We start from the raw sequence: 23,572 nt of genomic DNA, 5'->3' as shown, positions 1-23,572 counted from the left end.
TTTCTCATGAGTTTTCTCCTAGGTGATATTTTAATAACTTGTCATAAGATGCCTTTTAAGCCACCAGCAAACAAGAAAATACTCAAAATACATTTGATAGTACTTTTTCACCAACATTTGGGTACATTTACAATAGTAAAATGCTGAAAAGTAAGGTTAAAGAGAAGCTGAAAATTATCTCCTAGGAGATAACTCAGGTGTAAAAGACAATTGCATATGGCCCTAGGGGCTCGATTCACCAAGCGGTGCAAAGTGTTAGCACCGTGGTGAAAAGGCCCTTATCACGCCTAAAGTCACTTTAGGCATGATAAGTAGAAACTCGCGCAAAGTTGCCGCGCGTACGCGCGCAACACCCGACGCTTCGCGCGAAGCTCCCATTAAGCCCTATGGGACTTTGCGCGCGCTCTCACGCGCGTACGCGCGAACGCGCTTACGCGCGGTAACTTCGCGCGAAGAGCAGGAAAAATCGGTGATAACTCAGTGGTGAAAAGGTCATCACGCCTAAAGTCTTTTAGGCGTGATAACTGGGTTATCACCGCTTTGTGAATCGAGGCCCAGGTGTGATAAGTTTAGGTGTGATAAGTTTAGGGGCTCGATTCACAAAGCGGTGCTAACAGTTAGCACCGTGGTGAAAAGCCCTTTATCATGCCTAAACTCAGTTTAGGCATGATAAGTTTAGGTGTGATAAGTTTAGGCATGATAAGTTTAGGTGTGATAAGTTTAGGCATGATAAGTTTAAGCGCCAACTGCGTTAGCACCGCAGTGCACAGCTGATCAAAAGTTTTACGCTAGCAAAGTCTGGTGCACTTCGTATAAAGTTTAATGGTGCTGCTTTGCGTGCGGGACTTTGCAAGCGATCTAAACTTATCTAAACTTAGCATGCCTAAACTTATCACACCTAAACTTATCATGCCTAAACTTATCACACCTAAACTGGCTTTTCACCAGTGTGGTGCAATGGTTATCATGCCTAAAGTCTCTAACTGGGTTAGCACCGCTTTGTGAATCGAGCCCTAGGGGCTCGATTCACCAAGCGGTGCAAAGTGTTAGCACCGTGGTGAAAAGGCCCTTATCACGCCTAAAGTCACTTTAGGCATGATAAGTAGAAACTCGCGCGAAGTTGCCGCGTGTACGCGCGTACGCGCGTACGCGCGTAAGTGCGCGCGCAACACCCGACGCTTCGCGCGAAGCTCCCATTAAGCCCTATGGGACTTTGCGCGCGCTCTCACGCGCGTACGCGCGAACGCGCTTACGCGCGGTAACTTCGCGCGAAGAGCAGGAAAAATCGGTGATAACTCAGTGGTGAAAAGGTCATCACGCCTAAAGTCTTTTAGGCGTGATAACTGGGTTATCACCGCTTTGTGAATCGAGGCCTAGGTGTGATAAGTTTAGGTGTGATAAGTTTAGGCATGATAAGTTTAGGTGTAATAAGTTTAGGCATGATAAGTTTAGGTGTGATAAGTTTTTAGGCGTGATAAGTTTAAGCACCAACTGGGTTAGCACCGCAGTGCACAGCTGATCAAAAGTTTTGCGCTAGCAAAGTCTGGTGCACTTTGCATAGAGTTTAATGGCACTGCTTTGCGTGCGGGACTTTGTGCGCGATCTAAACTTATCTAAACTTATCATGCCTAAACTTATCATGCCTAAACTTATCACACCTAAACTTATCATGCCTAAACTGAGTTTAGGCATGATAAAATGGTTATCACACCTAAAGGGCCTGATTCACAAAGTGGTGCTAACAGTTAGCACGCTGGAGAAAAGCCCTTTATCACGCCTAAACTCAGTTTAGGCATGATAAGTTTAGGTGTGATAAGTTTAGGTGTGATAAGTTTAGGCATGATAAGTTTAGGTGTGATAAGTTTAGGCATGATAAGTTTAAGCACCAACTGCGTTAGCACCGCAGTGCACAGCTGATCAAATGTTTTGCGCTAGCAAAGTCTGGTGCACTTCGCATAGAGTTTAATGGCGCTGCTTTGCGTGCAGGACTTTGCACGCTATCTATACTTATCTAAACTTAGCATGCCTAAACTTATCACACCTAAACTTATCACACCTAAATTTATCACGCCTAAACTGGCTTTTCACCAGCGTGGTGCAATGGTTATCACGCCTAAAGTCTCTAACTGGGTTAGCACCGCTTTGTGAATCGAGCCCAAAGTCTTTAACTGGGTTATCACCGCTTTGTGAATCGAGCCCTATGTCTACCAAAGCCTAACACTAACCACGCGCCCGCCACCTTCTGCTGCTAAGCCTTCCCTCACTTGCACTCACAGCTTGCACTTGCAACAACGTATATCACACAGCAACAAACTAACGATTAACCTGGATGCCCGTAGTACTCCAAAAATGCTGCAACATTTTCAAAATAAAGCCTTGAAGTCTTTGCAAATGTACTGCTTGCTAACAAAATGCTTCAAAACACATTCAAACGCTTTTAAACGCCTCGTGAAAAATGACTTGCATGTCCTAGGGAATGATCACCAGCATTTGAAAGCACCACTAAGCAACTGTCCATTGGAACTGGCCCTCATACTGCAGCATGGTGATGTACTGAATATCACTCTCACCTTGCATAGCTGGGTTCCAGATTCACTACCTCTTCACAGTTCCCTCCATCAGATTGGTCAATTCAAACCAGCATACAAGCATGCAAGCAAGCAGACAACTTGAAATGTAGACTGGGAGCAACTGGAGTTCTTAACCTAACCAGCCTTTCAAGGAACTACAAACTCTCTCTTACACCATTGCAATAATCGGCTACAGCTACCCATACTGTTTTTCACAGTAACTTGCTTATTAAAGATGGAAAGAGATAAGGACCTTAGTTCATCTCCTATAGACTTTAATAAAGCTTGCCATGCACTTTAAGTTTGTGAATTACTACCGGTATAGAAAAGTTTGTGAAGTGACAGGAGCTGAGTTTTGGCCTCTTGCCCCCTTACAACAGTTTATTTTGCCTTATTGAATAAAGCAACCCAGGCTTTTTTTCAGTTACATTATCTACAGTTTCCTTGCAGAATGAAATCAGCTGACAGCAGCTCACACATTCTTTCTGTTATATTTCAGAATTTTCAGTCTGCCTTGAATGTTTGTCATCAATGACAACACATTGTTAACCATGACAGGACAGAGGTTACTTCATAACTTTTTCCTCTCCTCTTTCCTTTTTCATCTTAGAGATGACCAGTCAACTGTAGGATCATTCGTGAGTATGGGAGATACAGAGAGTGTCCAGTCCTGGGTAGGATCATCAGCCAGCTGGGCATCACCATCCGGAGGAAGCACATGTGGAAGATTATCAAGACAATCAACATCTGACACTCTGAGTGTTCACAGTTTACGGTAAGGGGTCGTAGCAGCTGGACACCAAAAAGGGGAGAGAATGGGAAAGGGAAGAGGAGGGAATGGGATGGAAATAGGAGGTAACACCACAACAAGCCTGCTTCTTCCTGTTTAAACATTTGAATTTAGCTGAAAGTCACATTTTTCTAGAAGGATTACAGTGGATTACAGAGACCAGGAGGTAAGGAGGAGATGAACATACAATTCACAGAGATATGTGGATCAAGCATGAATACACCTCTGTGCTGACCTAAGATAGCTTTGTCTCAGGTCAGGTATACTTTAAGCAGCCCTTCTCTGGTTATTCTAGTTTCTACTTGATATCTCAGTTTATGTCTGTGTTACATTCAGTGCTATAAGACAATCGCTGGTGGTCCCTTAGTGGACAAGCTACTCCTCTTGTGTCATGTTTTTATAATTGCTTCAAGTTTGTAAATTGCAGTCCTTACTAATATACCGTGCTGTGTAACACCTTAAAAGGACTCTGAGCTGTAAAAATAATCGAAATTGGTACTTACCTGGGGCTTTCTCCAGCCCACCATAGCTCGGGAGGTCCCCCGGTGTCCTCCTGGCTCCTCTCCCAGTCCCTCCGCCGCATACCGCAACGCCGACACCCACGGTGGGTGTCGGGCTCCCACTACCTGAATGGGTACGCTCTTCGTTATTATGCCGGCCGCTGCGCGTCATCACAGCGGCCGGCGTGACAGTGCTGCGCTGGCGCAGTTTAATCGCGCACGTGCGGTTTAATCACGCACGTGAATTACTGTCACGTGGTCTACCGTAAGGATGCGCTGCAGCCTGCGTAATGACGAAGAGCGTCCCCTTCAGGAAGTGGGAGCCCGACACCCGGCGTGGGTGTAGCCGGTGCAGTATGCGGCGGAGGGACCCGGAGAGGAGCCAGGAGGATGTTGGGGGACCTCCTGACCTACGGTGGGCTGGAGAAACCCCATGGTAAGTACCAATTTCGATTATTTTTACAGCTCAGGGTCCCTTTAATGGTTTGATGTGTTAAGGCCTGTATGCACGTCCAAACAATCTGCCCGATTATATGTAAACTTTGTCTGTTGGAAGACAGATGGGCATGTGTATGGCTGGCGAACAATAAGACAACCCACTGCTACACAGGTAGTTTGCCAGATCCATCCGGTGGATCAACCTGCACAATTAAGTTGCAGGTGGGCCACGTGTGTACAAGTCATTTTAACAACTTTGGTTGTTTTTGAATGTGGACATGCTGTGTAATTTGACGTTTCACTTGCGTGCGCAGTATTTAGGTGGATTGGTTGTTTTGTTTGGAGTGTGTGTACATACTTGTTGTGTGGTTCGTCATGTTGTGCACGGTTGGTTGGTTGTGCATCACGTTGGAAGTGTGTATGAGCCTTTAGTGTACTTATTCTTCAGTGTCACTATAAGCTTTTAAAAGACATTGTTTATTTTAACCATGTCTTAAGATTTCATCACAAAACAGGCTTGGGTGACACTATGTACATAGTACACTATAGGAGCAACATGGGCAATTGCCCCAGATCAACCCCCGACTTGTGCTCCCTGGGGCCCATGCAAAGTTTTCAGCAGCATAGCAACTCACCTGTCCCAGCCAGTGAACTCCTCAATAGTCCATTTGCCCCATCTTCAGCCCTGCTGGCTGCATCTTCTCAGTAACCGGGCACCTGTCATTACAGAATAACATGTGCCAGGTCACTGAGAAGAGGTGCCCCTGCGAGGATGAAAATGAGCGGAGGTCTGATGGAGCAGCATGTCATTGTGAAACAAGCGACAGGTGAGTTGCTATGCTACCAAAAACTTTGCAGGGGCCAAGGTGAGCATAATTAAGACTATGTGACCCAGGGGGTGTGGAGGGGAGGTGAATTTACTGCTGGGGGGGAGTCAGGGGGACCCCAGGTTACGTTTACATCAGGGTCCCATTACAGTTAAAATCATCCCTGTGTGGAACACCACTGACACTGCATCATCATTTATAGTGGGGCTTTATTATGTGTAGTGATTCGTAAGATCCAAGGAAAGGTGCTGATGTAATAATTACAAACACAATGCAGTTTGAGAAAAATAAAAAGCAAAAAGAACAAATAAGAAGTCTGTTATTACCATTTAAATCATACTATATTTTCCAGCCTACATTCTAGACAAATGATGTCCAGTCTACACAGTTGCCCACAACTGCCCACATCTGCCGTATGCAAATATCTGATTTGCTCAGCGCTTAACACGTAATGGGCTGCCACTAGGGAACGATACATAACCGAGCATCTGCAGCAAGTTTTACCTAAGCACTGAGCATATGTGTAAAATACTTAACTTCAAGCCCCTTGTGAGCCGAAATGAAATAATAGATTTTATTGCGCCTTCAACTTGAAATTCCCAACCTGTGTCTGCAAGATTAATATCTTCATTTGCTTCTCAGATTGTTTGTATTTTATTACTGCACTGACTGGAAAGCCTGAGAATAAAGAAGAAAAACAAAAAGGTCAACATAATTCTAGTTATGCTGTAAATGTCAGACTTCATGTCACCGGAGACATCAGACAGAGACACATGTGGTCTTGTCTCTCTCTTTGTATGTCCCTTTAGTTCATTTGCAAAGACATAACACATAGTGTCCTGGCACTTTATCTGATGATCTGCCTAACCTGGTTAAATTTACCAAGCCACATTAACCGTTTTGAAAGTCAGAAGTTCAGTAAAGACAGAATCTCTTGCAGCTGACTTTATGCTGTCTTTACATTTTATTTTTCACCTGCAGAAATATGTTTCATTGTTGCTTTATAATCCCATTGTTCTCTATAGTCTTATGTAGCCAACAAAGCAGTATTATGCAGCACTGTAGTTGTGGATAGCATGATGGCAAAGTAAGTGACACTCATTTTCATGTTGCCGCACTACAAAATACCCAGATAGCTAATGGTGACCCAGAACCTAGAGGTTCTGGGTCACTATGTGCTGTCTGGGTATTTTATAGTACTGGTCCACACCCTATCCCATTGAGCCATATTAATCCATACCATGTTCTGATGAGGACCAGAAAGTCTAACAGGCTGCACGTTGGATTGATTTAGCTCTGTAAAATGTATTAGCTATAGGTTTACTGTATATCAGCAGTTCTGGATGTGCAGCCTTGCATCCTGGGGTATAAGGAGATGATTTGCATATTCAGGAGTGATGAAGCATGGGAAAACACAGTTGCTCACTTAAAGCTTAAAGGTAATGTCCAGACATACAAAAAAAAAATGATGCGCCTGCGCAGTACCCTTCACACCATGTGCGAGTGATTGACAGTGCCGCTCGCGCAGGCGCAGTAGAGGACGACCTTGCGAGATTGGACTATGCAGCGGTGGGGACCTCGGGCCAGCAACTGGGAGCGGAGCTGCTGTGAGGGACATGTCGGCTGGAAGGGGCTGGAAGAAGCCCCAGGTAAGTAAATCAAATTTTATTTATATGCCTGAATATTCCCTTTAATTATCACAAAATATGCTTTCTGTTTTAATAAGGTACAATTATAATTATCCTTGCAGTGCTAGAGTGTAGTCCCTCTGTATGACAATATCTGCATGGAGTATGTATATTGTTCCTGTGCTCACGTCAGTTCCTCCATGTACACCAATATCAGAATCAGAATCAGAATCAGATTTATTTCGCTAAGTGTGACGGATGCCGCACTCAGAATTATTTTTGGTACACATTGGCATTAGACATAACACATTACATGAAATAAGAAACAGACATAATGCAAAAAGTAAAAAAAAACACAGACAGTATAGAAACAAGCTTTCCGATGTAGGGGCCTATATGTCATTTGGCAGTAGTGCGAGGTGACCGTGACGCTACGCTCCGAGGACAATCTGAGTGGGGATGCTCTAGTTAAGAAGGAGCACAGCTTGGGGGAAGAATGAGTTCCTGTGTCTGGAAGTTTTAGTTGGAATAGCTCTGTAGCGGCGGCCTGAGCGCATGTGGTTGAAGAAGCGGCTGCCGGGGTGGCGGGGGTCTTGTGCAATCCTGTTTGCCCTGTTGCTTAGCCTAAATGCATGAAGGAGGTCCAGTGGTGGCAGCGGAGTCCCGATGATTCTTTCCGCTGCTTTGATCACTCTTTGTAGTTTGTATTTGTCGCTTGCGGTGGCACCTGCATACCATACGATGATAGAGGAGCAAAGGATAGACTCAATAGTGGCTGTGTAGAAGCTTTTCATCAGCTCTTGGGGCATACCGAACTTCTTCAGCTGTCTCAGGAAGAACAGCCTTTGCTGGGCTTTCTTCTGGCATTTGGTGATGTTTTCTCCCCACCTCAAATCTTTGGTGATGGTTGTGCCCAAGAACCGAACGTTGGGTACTCTGGCCACCTCAGTGCCTTCAATGATAACTGGATTGAGAGGGGGAGGGCGCTTCCTGAAGTCCACAATCAGCTCCACAGTCTTTGCAGCGTTGAGGACAAGCCTGTTGCTCTTACACCAGTTGCAGATACGCTCAATCTCGCTACGGTAAGCGCGTTCGTCCTCTCCGTTGATCAGGCCGAGGATAGTGGTGTCATCCGCAAATTTAACGACCTTAACGCAGTCTGAGGTAGAGACACAGCAGTTCGTGTACAGGGAAAACAGGATCGGGGACAGAACACACCCTTGGGGAGCACCAGTGTTAGTGGTTCTCTCCTGGGAGGAACAGCTGACGAGTCTTACTAGTTGCTTCCTGTTGGTGAGGAAGTCCTTGATCCACCCGCAGAGAGTGTGGTCGACTCCTAGTTGCGCTAGGATGTCGTACAGGATGTTTGGGCAGATAGTATTAAAGGCGGAGCTGAAGTCCAGGAAGAGGATTCTGGCGTAGGTGTCAGGCCTGTCTAGATGTTCCAGGATGAAGGCCAGGCTGATGTTGATAGCATCCTCAATGGATCTGTTGGCTCTGTATGCAAATTGGAGTGGGTCCTGGAGAGCATCAGTGGCCCCTTTCAGATGGGCGAGGACCAGTTTTTCAAAGATTTTTATGACGGTTGAAGTTAGGGCAACAGGTCTATAGCTGTTGAGGTCAGTAATGCCCATTTTTTTGGGGACTGGTATGATGATAGACTTTTTGAGGCAGGTGGGAACTATACCCTCCTTCAACCCTCAATCCAACCATTGTAATTGCCTTCCTCCCTAAAAAGGTTTCACAAGGAAATTAGATTGTGAGCTCCTTTGAGGAACAATCAGTTATGTGAACTGCTCAATGTATTTTGTATAGCACTTTGGAAATGTGGCTTCACCTATACAAATATATGATAATAAGGATATTTCTACTCTACTGCTTCATGGCTCAACATAATAATTTAACCTAGTTTAGAGGTTACATGTCTGTTGTGAAATCTGTAATCTGTCTAGTCTCTATTTGTAACCTATGCATCCTTCTATTGCAGTTTACTTTTAAAAGAAATGCCATCAGGTGCCATAAGACATGAGTGTGCTTGTAGTTAATGCAGAGCAGCAGCAGAGCCTTATACATTACCTGCTTCTGGCAGTGGGAAGGTCCTCTTCTTCAGTGTACAAGCGCTGTACTGCCAATAACCATGATTATCTGCATCTTGTTCAGGTTCTATGGCTTAAAGGATTAGAGGGAGAGGATCAGTATAACCATTAGGCAACTGGTATTGTTTAAAAGGAATAAATACAGCAGCCTCCATATGCCTTTTTACTTCAGGTGTCCTTTAAAGTGTACTCAATGTGACATGTGACATGATGAGCTAAACATGTGTACAGTGCTACACATATTAATAACCAGGTTGTTATTATTATTATTATTATTGTTTGGCTGCCTGAAAGAGTTAATTTTCAGGCATGCAAGTGACAGCTTCTGTCTTCTCTGTACCTTGTCAGAAATATTGTAAACCTTACTGATAAGCAAATTACAGCCATAAAAGTTTTCCTGGCAGAATACAACTTCCGAGAGCAGGGGAGAGACAGAAAAGGGAAATAGTTAATTTATTGTAACTCTGAGACACTTAATACACTGCCATTGAAAAGAGATAATATAACTTTCAATCTGCTTTGTAAATGTTTAAATATAAGATAAACCCATGGGATGTCTAAAAAGTAATTTGTAGGAGTAGGAGGATAAATATTATTGCTTATCTCACCACTTTAATAGAGCTGGCCATATTTAGCAGATAAAGTGCCAGGACACTATGTGTTTAGCATTTAGCATGGTGCATACACACTGACATTTCATGCTTTGTTAGAACCCCAAGGCTACTGATTCTGGGGGAAAACACACACACACACACACACACACACACATATATATATATATATATATATATATATATATATATATATATATATATATATATATATATATATATTTATATATATATATATTTATATATATACAGTATATAAAAAAAACTACATGCAAAATATCTTAAACTATAAATGTACCATAAGCCATCTGTTATGCTAACTGAAAAATAGAACTAATTAGCTGACAGGAGAGGTGCCACATGCATGTGAGCAAATCAAACAATGCTTTACTAACCAAAAACATTCTCAATGACATAGAAGGAGTCGGCCCTATGTAAGATTCTATTTAGGGGCTCTGTCTAGCTCTGCATGTGGGTAGTAAATATTACTTCCTTTGAATGCATGATGCCATTCCAATGGCTGCACGTCTGAAGATCAATGGAAGGTGAATAACACAGGATGTATTCATGGAATGCCTTTATTTTTATAGCTGGGAAATCACCATAAATATCTATACATCAACAAGAACTCTAGAAGAACCATGTGCACTCTCAGAGTTATTTCTCAGTGAAAATTATTTGTGAGGCTTGAAATGCAATTTCCCCCGTTTAGACTTTAAGACTTTGTTGACAAATGCTTAATGATGCCATGAACAGAAAAGTATCTAAGCTGAAACATCACAAGATATTTCCAGTCATGACAAATGCAGCCCCATGTCCTCAGTAAGCTCCTACGTAAGCCCGTACAAGATTCATAGGAGTGAGCATCATGCCCATCAAGAAATGGGAACTAGACAGAGACAACCAGTTATGTGTAATCAGAACAGATCACTGGGATAGATTAGTTTTAAGCATACTAAACCAAGGTAGTTCAGAAGCATGTAGTCATAGGCATACTTTTATAATAAGGTATTTGTATTTATCCAAGGACAACTCTATGAATATCCATTGGAATAGAAATGGGTTAGGACAAGCATCTGAAATGTATGCTTGCTAAAATGCTTTGTCTTAAATTATCAACTGCAAAAAGTTTAACATTCCTTAAAGAGGAACTTTACCAAAAGACAGTAGTAGGGGGGAAAAAAATCAAAACATCGCAAAGTGAGAATTTGATACTCTATGTGTAATTTGTGCATTATTTTATCCACCATGAGACTGCAGGTCATCATCTTTACTGCTAGTAGGCATTAAAAAAAATTATATATATATATATATATATATATATATATATATATATATATATATATATATATATATATATATATATATATATATATATATATATACTGCTTCAGCTGTTATCTCCCACAATGCAATGAGGTCCACAGACAGGAAACTGTCATGGCCATGTCAATGACTTCACACTCAATATCAGCTCAATATCAGCCACACACTCCTTGATTAACTATTAGAGAAGAGGTAAATATTTCTTGTGGGAAAGGGAGTCCTGGCTTACTGGTTGTGATGCAGTTCACTTTTGCATTAAAGTTCCTCTTTAAACTCTATAACTGGTTAACTGTCCCACTCATGTTATTTAACTGAGCCTCACAGATATGCAGAGAGAGAGAGATATAAAGATTAAGACAACAAAGTTATATTTAAACACAATAAAATGTCTGTAAGAATTTTTTTTTTATAGAAACAACGAAGGTCATTTATAGCAATTTTTGAAAAAGAGATATTAAAAAACTAATTGCTATAAGAGATATGAAGAGATGCCACAATAAATCACTGTAACTGGCATAATTGGGGGATTTTGTTTAGAACATCCCAGAATCCTCCTTTAAGTGCTTGTCTAGACTCCTACAGCAGATGATTTAGAATGTAATCCCACTGTTAGAATGCTATACAACATCAACTTTGAATAGAGAAGACTTGCACAGCAACATCTGCAACAACTTCTGATTTGTTGGAATTAGTGGAGATTATAGGGGATCTAAGTCATGCACGTAATGCAACTCCTATAATAGCACGTGGCCCAACACAGACAATACAGTTTTCATGCAGTAAGTGCAAATACATAAAACAAGGCAGGTATCAGGTAGAAAGCAAGACAGGTGACATGTAGAGACAATACTTGTATGTTTAGCCTTTAAAGAAAGAGAAAAATGAAAAATGTAATTCCATGAGACTGCTTGAAAACCGTTAGTCTGCTAGTGTGCTTCTTTTTTGTTTATTTTTGTGTTTCTATTTTTATGAAGCAGAGTTATACTGTAATATATACGCATACATGTGTTGAAAGGACCCAGCTAATGGAAACCTTGTTTGGCACCTAGCATTAGTACATGGGGAGCTAGGTGGTCAGCTAAGTCCAGGGCAACCAAAAATGTATGTTATGGTTCTAGCCAAAGAAGCTATACAAAGTAGTAGGGGTAAAGCAGGTGGAGTCACCTGTGACAGGAATTTCATGAAATATTTCTCTGTCATACTGTGAATTCTGCCACTGATTTGCATACGTGATCACTGTCACTTTAATTGTTATGTTTATTTTAGCCAAATGACTGTTCCCTGGTATTTTTGCTAGCTCTACAGACAGATACGCCAACAAAACATGATTTAGCCCTCCACACTCCCTCCATTTAAGAGTGGAAAGCTGAGTAATCTATGTAGTAAGCAAAAATTAAGTATAGGCCTCTTTCACAGTGCGACGTTAAAGTCGCACGTTAGAAAATGTTCCAACGCAGACTAACGCACAGCAATACAAAGTCTGTGCGACATTCACAGTGCACACGTTGCGTTGTGTGTAACGTGTAGCAATATTTAGAAAGTGCTGCATGCTGTGCGTTTAGCAATACATTTGCTGCATTATGTGTGTTGCACATGCTCAGTAATGTTATTTTTTTCAATGTAACGCATCCGCCATTTTCGTTCCATCAGTATGCGACGAAAACGGCGCACCAAGAGACACATAACGTAGTGCAAAATATCATCAATTTTATAACCTACATGCGCTGTGTTAGGGGCACGTTGTGCGACTTTAATGTCGCATCAAACGCAACGTCCCACTGTGAAAGAGGCCTTAGGGTAGAGACCCAAAGCTCTTTATGCCTGTCAGAATAGCAGAGATAGACCTGCTTCAAATTATAGTTCCATGTGTTGCCTTAAGGAATACCTAGGCAGCTCATGGTGACCCAGAAGCATCAGAAATGTATGAAGGGCTAAAAGACACCAAAAAGCCCTCTCACATTTAGCTATGTTGCCTTACTTATACTTTCATAATGTACTTTTATTCCCAATCTTTTTTTTATCTCTTTTTTCCACATTATCACCTGTTTACTTGTAATCTATATTAGTGCACACAGACACTTGGTAGTTTTTTGTTGTATCTGTTGTTAAGTTAGTGAAATTAGGAGGCAGGGGGTTAACGAGAAGGGAGTAGTCCCTGCGACCACAGGGGGGGCACATAGCAGTAAGGGGGCCCAACTACTACTTTGCTCCCTCCAATAAAGGTTGCCCATCCTTTAGATTGTTTTTGCGGCTACACTTCTTTTAGGTGTGAATATAATGATGTCCACACTTGTTTTATGACCATTGTAAGATGGGTGCCCAGGTTATGGGTGCCAGCAGGAGTAGGCAAGGGAAGGGGTGCGGTAAACATTAGGGGGCCCTATCAAAGTTTTGATGAGGGGGGCATGATTTGTAGTTAAAGGGAGTCCGAAGTGAGTATGAAAAAAAATAGATACACACCCAAGGAGAAGGGAAGGCTCTGGGTCCTATAGAGCCTAACCATTTCTCCTATGGTAGCCGCGTTCCAGTGCTTTGTCCCCCATTAGCAGTCTCCAACCAAGCGTGAATTATGAAAAAACAGTTCAATTCGGCCTCCAGCAATAGCTGGCAGCCGAATTGCATCTTTCCCCATGACGGGCTGGAAGGGGAATAGTAATGAATGCCACCGGGACATTTGCAATAGCAGGTTGAGCCATTTTTCAACTTCACCCTGTGCCTACATTTCCCGGCACCATTTTTGAATGTATGCACTGGTTGATGCTATTACAGTGGCTACTATGATGATAATGTTTATGCCAAACCCTCTATTGTCCTGCCCCACAGGCAGTGCTCATTGAATAATCAGAGTTTTGTTTTGCTTTGTTTTTTTATATGAAGTAATGGGCATTTGAAGGTACACAAAGCCTCTGATTGTCCTGGACTGCATGCCAGCCAGCCAACCAAACATGACAAAGCAAAAGAATGCTGCCTAAGGGGTTATATTTTTATCTTCATGAAAAAAAGTTTTAATAATATACATTTCAAGAAAATATCTCATTACTGCTACAGCTAGACAGACCACTTTATTTAAAACTTCCATGAAAGTATATTCTGACAATAAGTAATAAATATTTTTTTTATGTTCTTAAATGCAAGTGCTATAGCATCGAAGTTAACAAATAAGACATGGCTATAATCCAAAGTACTTTAAACCTGCATTATGTAACAGCAAAGTGTTTACACAGCAATATTTAGCAGCTGACGGTCTCAGTGGAACCCATCAAGTTCTCTCCCAAGGGAGCCATCAGTCTAAGATTAAATGGAGGTTTATTGTTTTTATATCCGCAGCCTTCACTCAAGTTAAGTGTCCATCATCAAGCATTTAAATATGCTCTGCTTTAAACAGTTTACCGGTTGATGAATTTATGTTAAGCAAAAAAAAAAAAGTATTTCTAGTGCAGTTTCCTTTTATGTCCAGCCAAACACGTGTTATTTCTGTGCACGGTGAAGGTAAGCCAGATTACACTTAGCTTTCTCAAAAATCCACAGAGAAGCAAACATTTTCTTTATGTTCTTAGATCAGCTTATACCATATCTCTCCTTCCTACAGAAAATCCAGCTGGTGAATTTATTTTCTTTCTCATGAAAATGTGCACATTTGGTTTCCAGCATGTCTTTCTTGGCTGATTGTCATAAACTGACTCCATTCTGCTTGCAGATTGTAAACACTTTTTCATTCCCCATGCAACTCCAACAGAAAACAGTTGAAAATAAATGATGTAACCATTTCTTAGTCTTTTCCACAATAATCATTTTCTGTTCCTGCTGTACAAAATAAGGAGTATGTAACATTAGAAACTCAATGACCTCAATTCTGGTAGCTATGTGCGGTCAATATTTTTTGTCAGTAAAATAGCGGTATTTTCCTCTTTTTTCCTTTCTTTTTTCTTTTTTTTTAGCAATTTTGAAAGATTTTCTGCATTTCTGAACATGTGGTAAGACGCATAAAGTGAGGTAAAAAGTGCGGTATTTCAGCAGTTAGCATGCCCTAAATAAATAAATAATTAATAGTAGTCTTTTATTGTCTTCCATAGATTAGTATAATCTTTGGAAGATGATTTTTTTTTGAGGGGGGGAAGGTGTATTTGATTATGTAGCAACCTATGAAAAGTATATTTATAGGCATCCCCAATGAAAGAAAAATCCAGCAAATAGTTGGAGTTTTATTTCTATTATTCTTTTCTATTACACAGCCTGAATAGGAACTCCACTGAAACAGGAATAGAAACTGCACTAACTGCAACATCCATACAAATTGACAGGTCTTAAATAGGGATGTAGGTGAACCGTTCGCTGGTGAACCCCTATGGGTTGCTACTACTTCCGGGTCGCTATGACCCAGAGTAGTATGGCTGCGCTGGACCGGCGGTGCACGTCTTTGATTGCGTGCCTGTTGCCGGCTACTCTCTGTGCATGAGCGTGACATCACTCATGATGTCACGCACATGCGCAGAATGTGCCCGGCAACAGGCGAGCGATCAAGGACGTGCACCGCCGGCCCAGCGCAGCCGTACTACTCCGGGTCATAGTGACCCGGAAGTAGTGCAGGGTGAGGTGCTCTAGTCTTAAACTGTCTAGTCTTAAACTGATCAGTAAATTATGTGCTAACATGCCCCCTAATTTCCATGAGAATAGTGATCTTTAGTAAAATTACTGCACGAATTACCGCATTATTTACTGCATGCGGTAAAACATGACTAAAAACTACCAGAATTGCTACGTGTGGTAATTTGCTCGAAAACCCTACCAGAATGGAGGCAAAATTAATCTTATTTTTATTTGAAAATACCTGTGATGATGAGAGTGGTTGATACCTAAATGTTTTCTTCTTTGGGTACAAATACATGGTTGTTGTAACATGTAAATCAAACTACGTTTCTCACAAGGATAAAGGCTAAACTAGTGTGCAGTGCACGGTTCATATACCGTGTGCTTTGTTCATTACAAACTTACCACTGGAGATTTCACTCAGTTTTATCATGACGTCTTGATAAGAAATCAATCCAGCTTTCTGCATATATTTGCATTACCTATGCATCAATTTTAACCCATGACCACTTGTGTAACAGCTGTGATTTATGTCCCCTCCCTCCAGACGTTTTACTATCAGGCTTCATAATAATCTGTTAAGAATATAAAACATTATTAACCAAGTCAAGATACGGTATGGAAAGTGATGGCATAGCATTTATTATAGTCGGGGATGTGAGTCTCTGAAATGTTCCTCCAAGCCTCTGTCCTAGCAGCCTGCTGCCTTTGAAGTCACAGATATAGTCTCTTTCCAAGTAATGACACCAAATAGAGTCCCCTGCAGTTTTGTATTTAGGTAATGTGTCATAATGAAGCTTGTAAAGCAGTCACTACTTTTAAGGTCAGCTAAACTACATTCAATATGGCCGCAAACAGCTTCCAATGAAGATGGATGATCATGCTCAGCAGTGTAAAATGTGCTGTGTAACATATAAACTAGTAGTCAGTTTAAAATGAGATCTGGTCACCGAGAGAGACCGTGAACTGCTTACACCATATATAAGCAGTTTTTAGTTCCAAGGATAAGTCATAGATTATGTTGTAAATATTGCTCACTTTTTCTTTTTGTCCTTTTTTGTGGCTTCAAAGTTTTTTTTAGGTTTAATTTAAGATATACTGTATGTTATTGCTATGAATAGCTCAACGATAAATAGAAGAAAGAAATGGAGCAATAATTTATTTATTCAGTACTAATCTCACATGAAACACAAAATGATGTAAAAGATCATATCTGCCTGGCTGTGAAACATTTAATGTAGCACTTGTTTCATCTACTGAACAGTACTAGTAGTCCACAAGAGCATCCCGACTGTCCAGTTAATAAACACCTACTTGCCTTCATTAGCTATGACAAGCATGCCCACCTTGGTACTTTTAAAACAGTTTGAGGCTAATTTGAGCCAAAGGATTATGTTATTCAATCATTTTGTTTAATACAGACCAATTTACATATACACTGATTGAGCAGGAGGCTACTGCATTAGTCCACAACATGGCAATGATACAGGGAATTGAAAAAAAACGACCAAACGTGCATGCACATGTTTTCGCCATTCATCGCCAGGCAGGTTGCATTGCAGTGGCATAACTACAATTCATAGGGCCTCCCAGTGAAACTTCAACGGGGCCCCCAAATGTTCGCACCCCCTTCCTTGCCTCCCCTTCACAGTCTTGGGGCCCATCTTACAAGGGTCATAAAACAAGTGTGGCCATCATAATCTTCACACCCATAACAAGAGTAGCCACAATAACACCTGATCTATGAAGTATGGTCCCCTGTATCAGAGGAAGGGAAGGTTACTAATTGGGTCCCCCTGCAAGCGCAGGGGCTCCTCCCCTCTAGTGACGCCTCTGGCTGCACATGCATTATGTACTGTATTTTTGAATTTTGAAAAATGAAAGTGTTATGGTCATGCAATGCCATTCCTTGCAAACACCTTTTCTTTTACATGTGCAATACAGGTGGAACTCCGTATAGCGCCCGAAACATGTCAGCATGTGGCGATGGTTTTAGCTTGTTATGTGTTTTTGATTAAATAAACCATTTTGAATCCACCGACATTGTGCGGATTCCACCTTCTACAGTCTTTTACATGTGCATGTGTACAGTGTGTGCAAATAATTACAACGTTAAAAAAAAGAAAAGCAGTCTAGAAGTGTTCCAGAGATATATGCAATATGCAATTCACTTTTTCTTCTAAGTTTTCTCCTAGGAGATCATTTTTCATCTTCTGTTTAAAATAACTTTTCAGTAATCTGCAAATGAAAAAGTACCAAAACGCAAGTGAAAAAGTACTGTGGAACATATTTTATTGCTTGTTGGTAGCTTAAAAAGCAATTTAATAATAAAGTGTGAAAATATCACCTAGGAGAAAAAGTGAATTCAATAAAGGCCATTTGCACATTGTTACCAGGAAGGAGAATCCAGGAAGCACCCTTCCCACAAATCAATCCCCACCTGTCTGGCTCGTTGATGGACTTTTCCACTTCCCAGTGTCCCTGGTTAATTGAATGAGGAGCTTATTTTGCTATCTGGCCCCTCCCTTAGTAAGGGGGCAGCTAAATAGCCATCCCCCCAAGTAAAGAGGTCATTTCAGAGCCTGCATCTATTCACACAAATTACATTTCATTTGACTGAAATCAATAATTATTTTTTGTTTCACCACCATTCAACTTATTTTCATCAGTAATATTTATCAATGAAACAACCGGATTTCATCCCTTTCCCACCACAACTGAACCCAGGATTCAGCATATTTAAAATTCCCACTGAATATTTCCATTGGTCCAGACTGTGGCAAATTCAGATAAGCTCCATTAGGAATCATACAGCTCATTTGATTTGTTTTAATAAACGCCATTAATAATTCTCCCCATAACTTCCTCCAGCTCCCCCCTTCCTTCCTCATCGTTGGTCGTTATGGTTTAATCAAGCTTTCATAATTCAGGCTCCATGTGCCTGATTAACAAAGACAGTAATGATTTTAATTGTTCAATGAAACAAGGATTATAACTGGTTGCTCTGTATAGATGTGTCACATTTGCTGCAGATGCCTTTGTAAATCATCCCCTATAAACTGCAAGGTATATTTGTCATGCATGAGTGGTCCGTCGCTTAGAATCAGCAGTCATACAATGGTGAGACATATAGATTTTTTTTCTTTATCATTTTAGCCATTTTGTGTTTGTTGTGTTTGATGTTGGAACTTTTATTTCGCGCCGTATAAGACGCTCCGGAATATAAGATGCACCCAGGTTTAGAGGTCACAAACCAGGGAAAAAATATGTATATACTAAACCTGGTGCGTCCATATTCCAGGAGCGTCTTATACATGTTCTCCCCCAAATGGTGTCCGCCTGTGTCCCCATGTCCCCTCCTGTGTCCCTTATGTGCCCTCTTGTGTCCCTTATGTGCCCTCTTGTGTCCCTTATGTGCCCTCTTGTGTCCCTTATGTGTTCTCCTGTTTACCTTTATGTGTTCTCATGTATCCTTTGTGTTCTCCTGTGTCTCTTTATGCGACCTCCTGTGTCCCATATGTGTGTACCTGTGTCCCTTTATGTGTCCTATATGTGTGTACCTGTGTCGCTTTACTGTATATGTCCCATATGTGTGTACCTGTGTCCCTTTCTGTTTCCTCCTGTGTCCCATATGTGTGGCCATTCCCTGGTGCCAAGTGGGTGGTCGTATCTCTCCTCATGTCTCTGATGCCTGTGTACAAGTGTATCAGTAATGTTCAGGCAGCCGGATCACATACCGCATGGCCGCCGCCGCCGGGAACTGCCTCCTGTGTAATGCTGCTGGCGGCTCTTGTCCCGTGTGCCCGCTCGTCAGTGGCGTAGCTACAAACCTCTGGGCCCTGATGCGGAATCTGGATGTGGGCCCCCCTCCCAGCAACACTCGACGCACACAAATCCCTATAGCCAGCTATAGGTCCCTTCAGTATAGGTAGCCAGGCATAGGTAAGCCAGTATAGTTGCCCCCGGTATAGGTTAGCCAGGTAGGTGCCTCCAGCATAGGTAGCCAGTATAGTTGCCCCCAGTATAGGTAAGATAGGCAGGCACCCCCGGTATAAGTTAGATGGGTAGGTGCCCCCAGTACAGGTTAGCTAGGTGGGTGCCTCTAATATAGGTAGTCAGAATAGTTGCCCCCATCATAGGTTAGATAGGTAGATGCCCCCAGTATAGATTAGTTAGGTAGGTGCCTCCAATATAGGTAGCCAGTATAGTTGCCACCTGTATAGGCTAACTAGGTAGGTAGGTGCCCCCAATACAGGTTAGATAAGTAAGTGCCCCCAGTATAGGTTAGATAGGTAGCTGCCCCCCAGTATAGGTTAGATAGGTAGCTGCCCTCCAGTATAGGTTAGATAGGTAGGTGCCCCCCAGTATAGGTTAGATAGGTAGGTGCCCCCCAGTATAGGTTAGATTAGGTAGCTGCCCTCCAGTAAAGGTTAGATTAGATAGCTGCCCCCCAGTATAGGTTAGATTAGGTAGCTGCCCCCCAGTATAGGTTAGATTAGGTAGCTGCCCCCAGTATATAGTTAGATTAGGTAGCTGCCCCCCAGTATTGGTTAGATTAGGTAGCTGCCCCCCAGTATAGGTTAGATTAGGTAGCTGCCCCCAGTATAGGTTAGATTAGGTAGCTGCCCCCAGTATAGGTTAGATAAGGTAGCTGCCCCCAGTATAGGTTAGATAAGGTAGCTGCCCCCCAGGATAGGTTAGATTAGGTAGCTGCCCCCCAGGATAGGTTAGATTAGGTAGCTGCCCCCCAGGATAGATTAGATTAGGTAGCTGCCCCCCAGGATAGGTTAGATTAGGTAGCTGCCCCCCAGGATAGGTTAGATTAGGTAGCTGCCCCCCAGGATAGGATAGGTAGGTGCCCCCCAGGATAGGATAGGTAGGTGCCCCTTAGGATAGGTTAGATTAGGTAGCTGCCCCCCAGTATAGGTTAGATTAGGTAGCTGCCTCCCAGTATAGGTTAGATTAGGTAGCTACCCCCCAGGATAGGTTAGGTAGCTGCCCCCCAGGATAGGTTAGGTAGCTGCCACCCAGGATAGGTTAGGAAGCTGCCCCCCAGGATAGGTTAGGTAGATGCCCCCCACGATAGGTTAGGTAGCTGCCCCCCACGATAGGTTAGGTAGCTGCCCCCCAGGATAGAATAGGTAGGTGCCCCCCAGGTTAGGTCAGGTTAGGTAGGTGCCCCCACCCCAATAATGGAGGGGGGAGCCTCAGCCGCGGGGAGGGAAGCCCGACCTCTCCCTCCCTTCCTCTTCCCGGGCTCCCCCCTCGAAATTCTGAGTGAGCGTGCAGGGTAGCGGCGCTATACTAAACTACTCACCTCCGTCCCAGGTTCCAATCGTCGCTGGTCTCCTCCCGCTCCACATAGATGCTGATACACACGCTGCTGCGTCAGCGTGTACGCAGCGTGTGTATCAGCATCTATGTGGAGCGGGAGGAGACCAGCGACGATTGGAACCTGGGACGGAGGTGAGTAGTTTAGTATAGCGCCGCTACCCTGCACGCTCACTCAGAATTTCGAGGGGGGAGCCCGGGGAGAGGAAGGGAGGGAGAGGTCGGTCTTCCCTCCCCGCGGCTGAGGCTCCCCCCTCCAATACAGCGCACACCAACAGGGCAGCGAGCGGCACAGGCAGCACGGGTATGGGCCCCCCGGGCCCCTCCCCCGCCTCTTCAGGAGCCGGGCCCGGTCGCGAAGGCGACTGCTGCGACCCCAGGCCCTACGCCCATGCCGCTCGTTCTACTGCATCTCCGCTCCACCATTTGCCAGTGTAAATATCGGGCAGCTGGCTTCCCTATCGCCGCGAGGATTGCAGATCTTGTCCCCTGTGCGCGGCTGACTCTATTGAAAGGCTCGTACTGATGACGCAATCAGAACGAGCCTTTCAATAGAGCCAGCCGCGCACAGGGGACAAGGTCTGCAATCCTCGCGGCGATAGGGAAGCCAGCTGCCCGATATTTACACTGGCAAATGGTGGAGCGGAGATGCAGTAGAACGAGCGGGCACACGGGACAAGAGCCGTCAGCAGCATTACACAGGAGGCAGTTCCCGGCGGCGGCGGCCATGCGGTATGTGATCCGGCTGCCTGAACATTACTGATACACTTGTACACAGGCATCAGAGACATGGGGAGTGGGCACACACAGGCAGGGAATCCCCGACATGGCGGCGGTTCTTATCGGCGGGCGTTCGGAGGTCGGGGATTCCCTGCCTTTGCCATATAAGACGCAGGGACTTTTTCTCCCCATTTTTGGAGGAGAAAAAGTGCGTCTTATATGGCGGAAAATACGGTATTTGGAATATTTACAGTAACATGATAGAAGTTTTTGTTTTTGTTTTTTTCTCTCATAAAGCTATTTGATTCCACAAGCCTGCAGGCTGTTCCTCATGCTTTTAAAGTGCAGTGACCTTTTGAATCCTGGATGTCAGATAATAACCCCTTTATATCTTAGAATACGGAGAATTATTAGATTGTGATTGGTATGACTGAGTGAAGAATTTTATAGATCTGTAGGAGTGAATGCACTGATGCATTACCCAAGTATGAATGAGTGTGGGACCAAATGCTAAGTTTTAACTGCAACGCCCATGCCCTGACCCCATAGGTTTGCTGTCAGAGGATAGTAGGTATGTGAGTGTACATGTCACGGTTTATATCTATAGACAACCTGGCCATAGCACACCAGTATTGAAAGTAAGTGACATAATGCCAAATCAACAAAATATATTTGTTTTCAGTACATTTGGATGTTCAGAGAAAAAAGGTGAATACTTAACTGGTCTGATTTCTGCCCAAGCCTCCAACCCATATTGTCTTTTTTGTCACCTTCAATACCCTACTCAACCCCACCCCTGCCCCCTCACCTCCACCCTCTCAGCCACTGACCTGTAAAACCACTTTCTCAACAAATGACCACCATCCAAAGAGATGTCTCTTTCCTCCAGTCCACCACCCCCTCTGCTTCCCCCCACCCTACTTCTGCCCCTTCCCCTCAACTCCTTTGAACCCATTACTGTGGAGGAAGTAAACACCTGCCATTTCCTGCCCCCTATATGTGGTCCCATACAACTCCCTCCAGCCACACTTTCCTGATCTGGCCCCTGTCCTCACCCACCTGTTCAACCTCTCCTTCTACACTGGCACCTCCCCCTCTGTAATAAACCTTCATTCAACCATGCACTGCCATCCAACTACCACCCAATCTCCCTCCTCCCCTTTGCTTTGAAAATTCTTGAACACCTGGTCCACAGATGCTTGACCCCTTCTTCAGCTCCAACTCCATTTTCAGTCCCTTGCAATCTGGATTTCGTCGAACTCATTTTACCAAAACAGCCCTCACTGAAGTGATCAATGGCCTGTAAATATTCCACTTTGCACCTCCTGGACCTTTCCTCAGCATTTGACACCATCGACCACACCCTCCTCCATTTCCTGCAGTCCATGGGTTTCCATGACCTAGCCATAGCCTGGATCTCCCCCTACCTCTCCAACCACTCCTTCACAACATCCTTCAATGGCTCCTCCTCCACTCTCACACCCCTCTATGTGGCGTACCCCCAAGGCTCACTCTACATAGCCATGATTGGGAAATAATTTGCTCCATGGGATTCAACTACCACCTGTATGCCGACACCCAGAAATACCTTCTACACATCTATTTCCTCCTGGATGGCCACCAGGTTTCTGAAACGTAATGTGGACAAAACTAAGCTTCTGATATTCCCACCCCGCACATCTGGACCACTCCCAAATATGCATATCATGGTCAACAACACTACAATCTGCCCTACCCTCTAAACCCGCTGCCTAGGTGTCAACCTGGACTTGACTCTGTCCTTTGCACAACACATCTAAAGTGTTACTAATCCTGCAACTCCCCCCTCTGCAACATCTCCAGAAACTGCCCCTACCTGTCCCCTGACAGCACTAAACTCCTTATTCATGCCCTTGTCATCTCCTGCCTTGACTATTGCAATTCCCCTTTATTTTGCCCCCAAAAAAACTGCATACCCCCCCCCTTCAATTGGTTTTGAATGCAGCAGCCAGGCTGATTAACTCTTCCCATTGCAGCCCCCATTCTCTGCCCCCATTCTCTGGAACTCTCTCCCACCAGCCATCAATCTCACCCCTACCTTTAACTTCTTCAAACGAGCCCTGAACACCCACCTTTTCATGCTCGTCTCCACCCTCCCCACCCATTGTG

At 43.5% G+C, this 23,572-nt stretch overlaps 1 protein-coding gene across 1 annotated transcript in view; it reads left to right on the top strand.

Moving 5' to 3' along the window:
• The window catches only part of LOC137525416 (unconventional myosin-XVIIIb-like), a 508,546-nt gene that overhangs the window by 467,229 nt on the left and 17,745 nt on the right, over positions 1 to 23,572 (top strand). Inside the window, exon 23 of the mRNA XM_068246531.1 lies at positions 3,181 to 3,345. Within this exon, the coding sequence (XP_068102632.1) occupies positions 3,181 to 3,345 (165 nt within the window). The remainder of the gene's footprint in view (positions 1 to 3,180; positions 3,346 to 23,572) is intronic.

This window comes from Hyperolius riggenbachi, chromosome 1 (assembly GCF_040937935.1).
Source record: "Hyperolius riggenbachi isolate aHypRig1 chromosome 1, aHypRig1.pri, whole genome shotgun sequence".
Classification (NCBI taxonomy): Eukaryota; Metazoa; Chordata; class Amphibia; order Anura; family Hyperoliidae; genus Hyperolius; species Hyperolius riggenbachi.
Note: the sequence above shows the minus strand (reverse complement) of the source record. Positions and strands in the feature narration are given on the sequence as shown.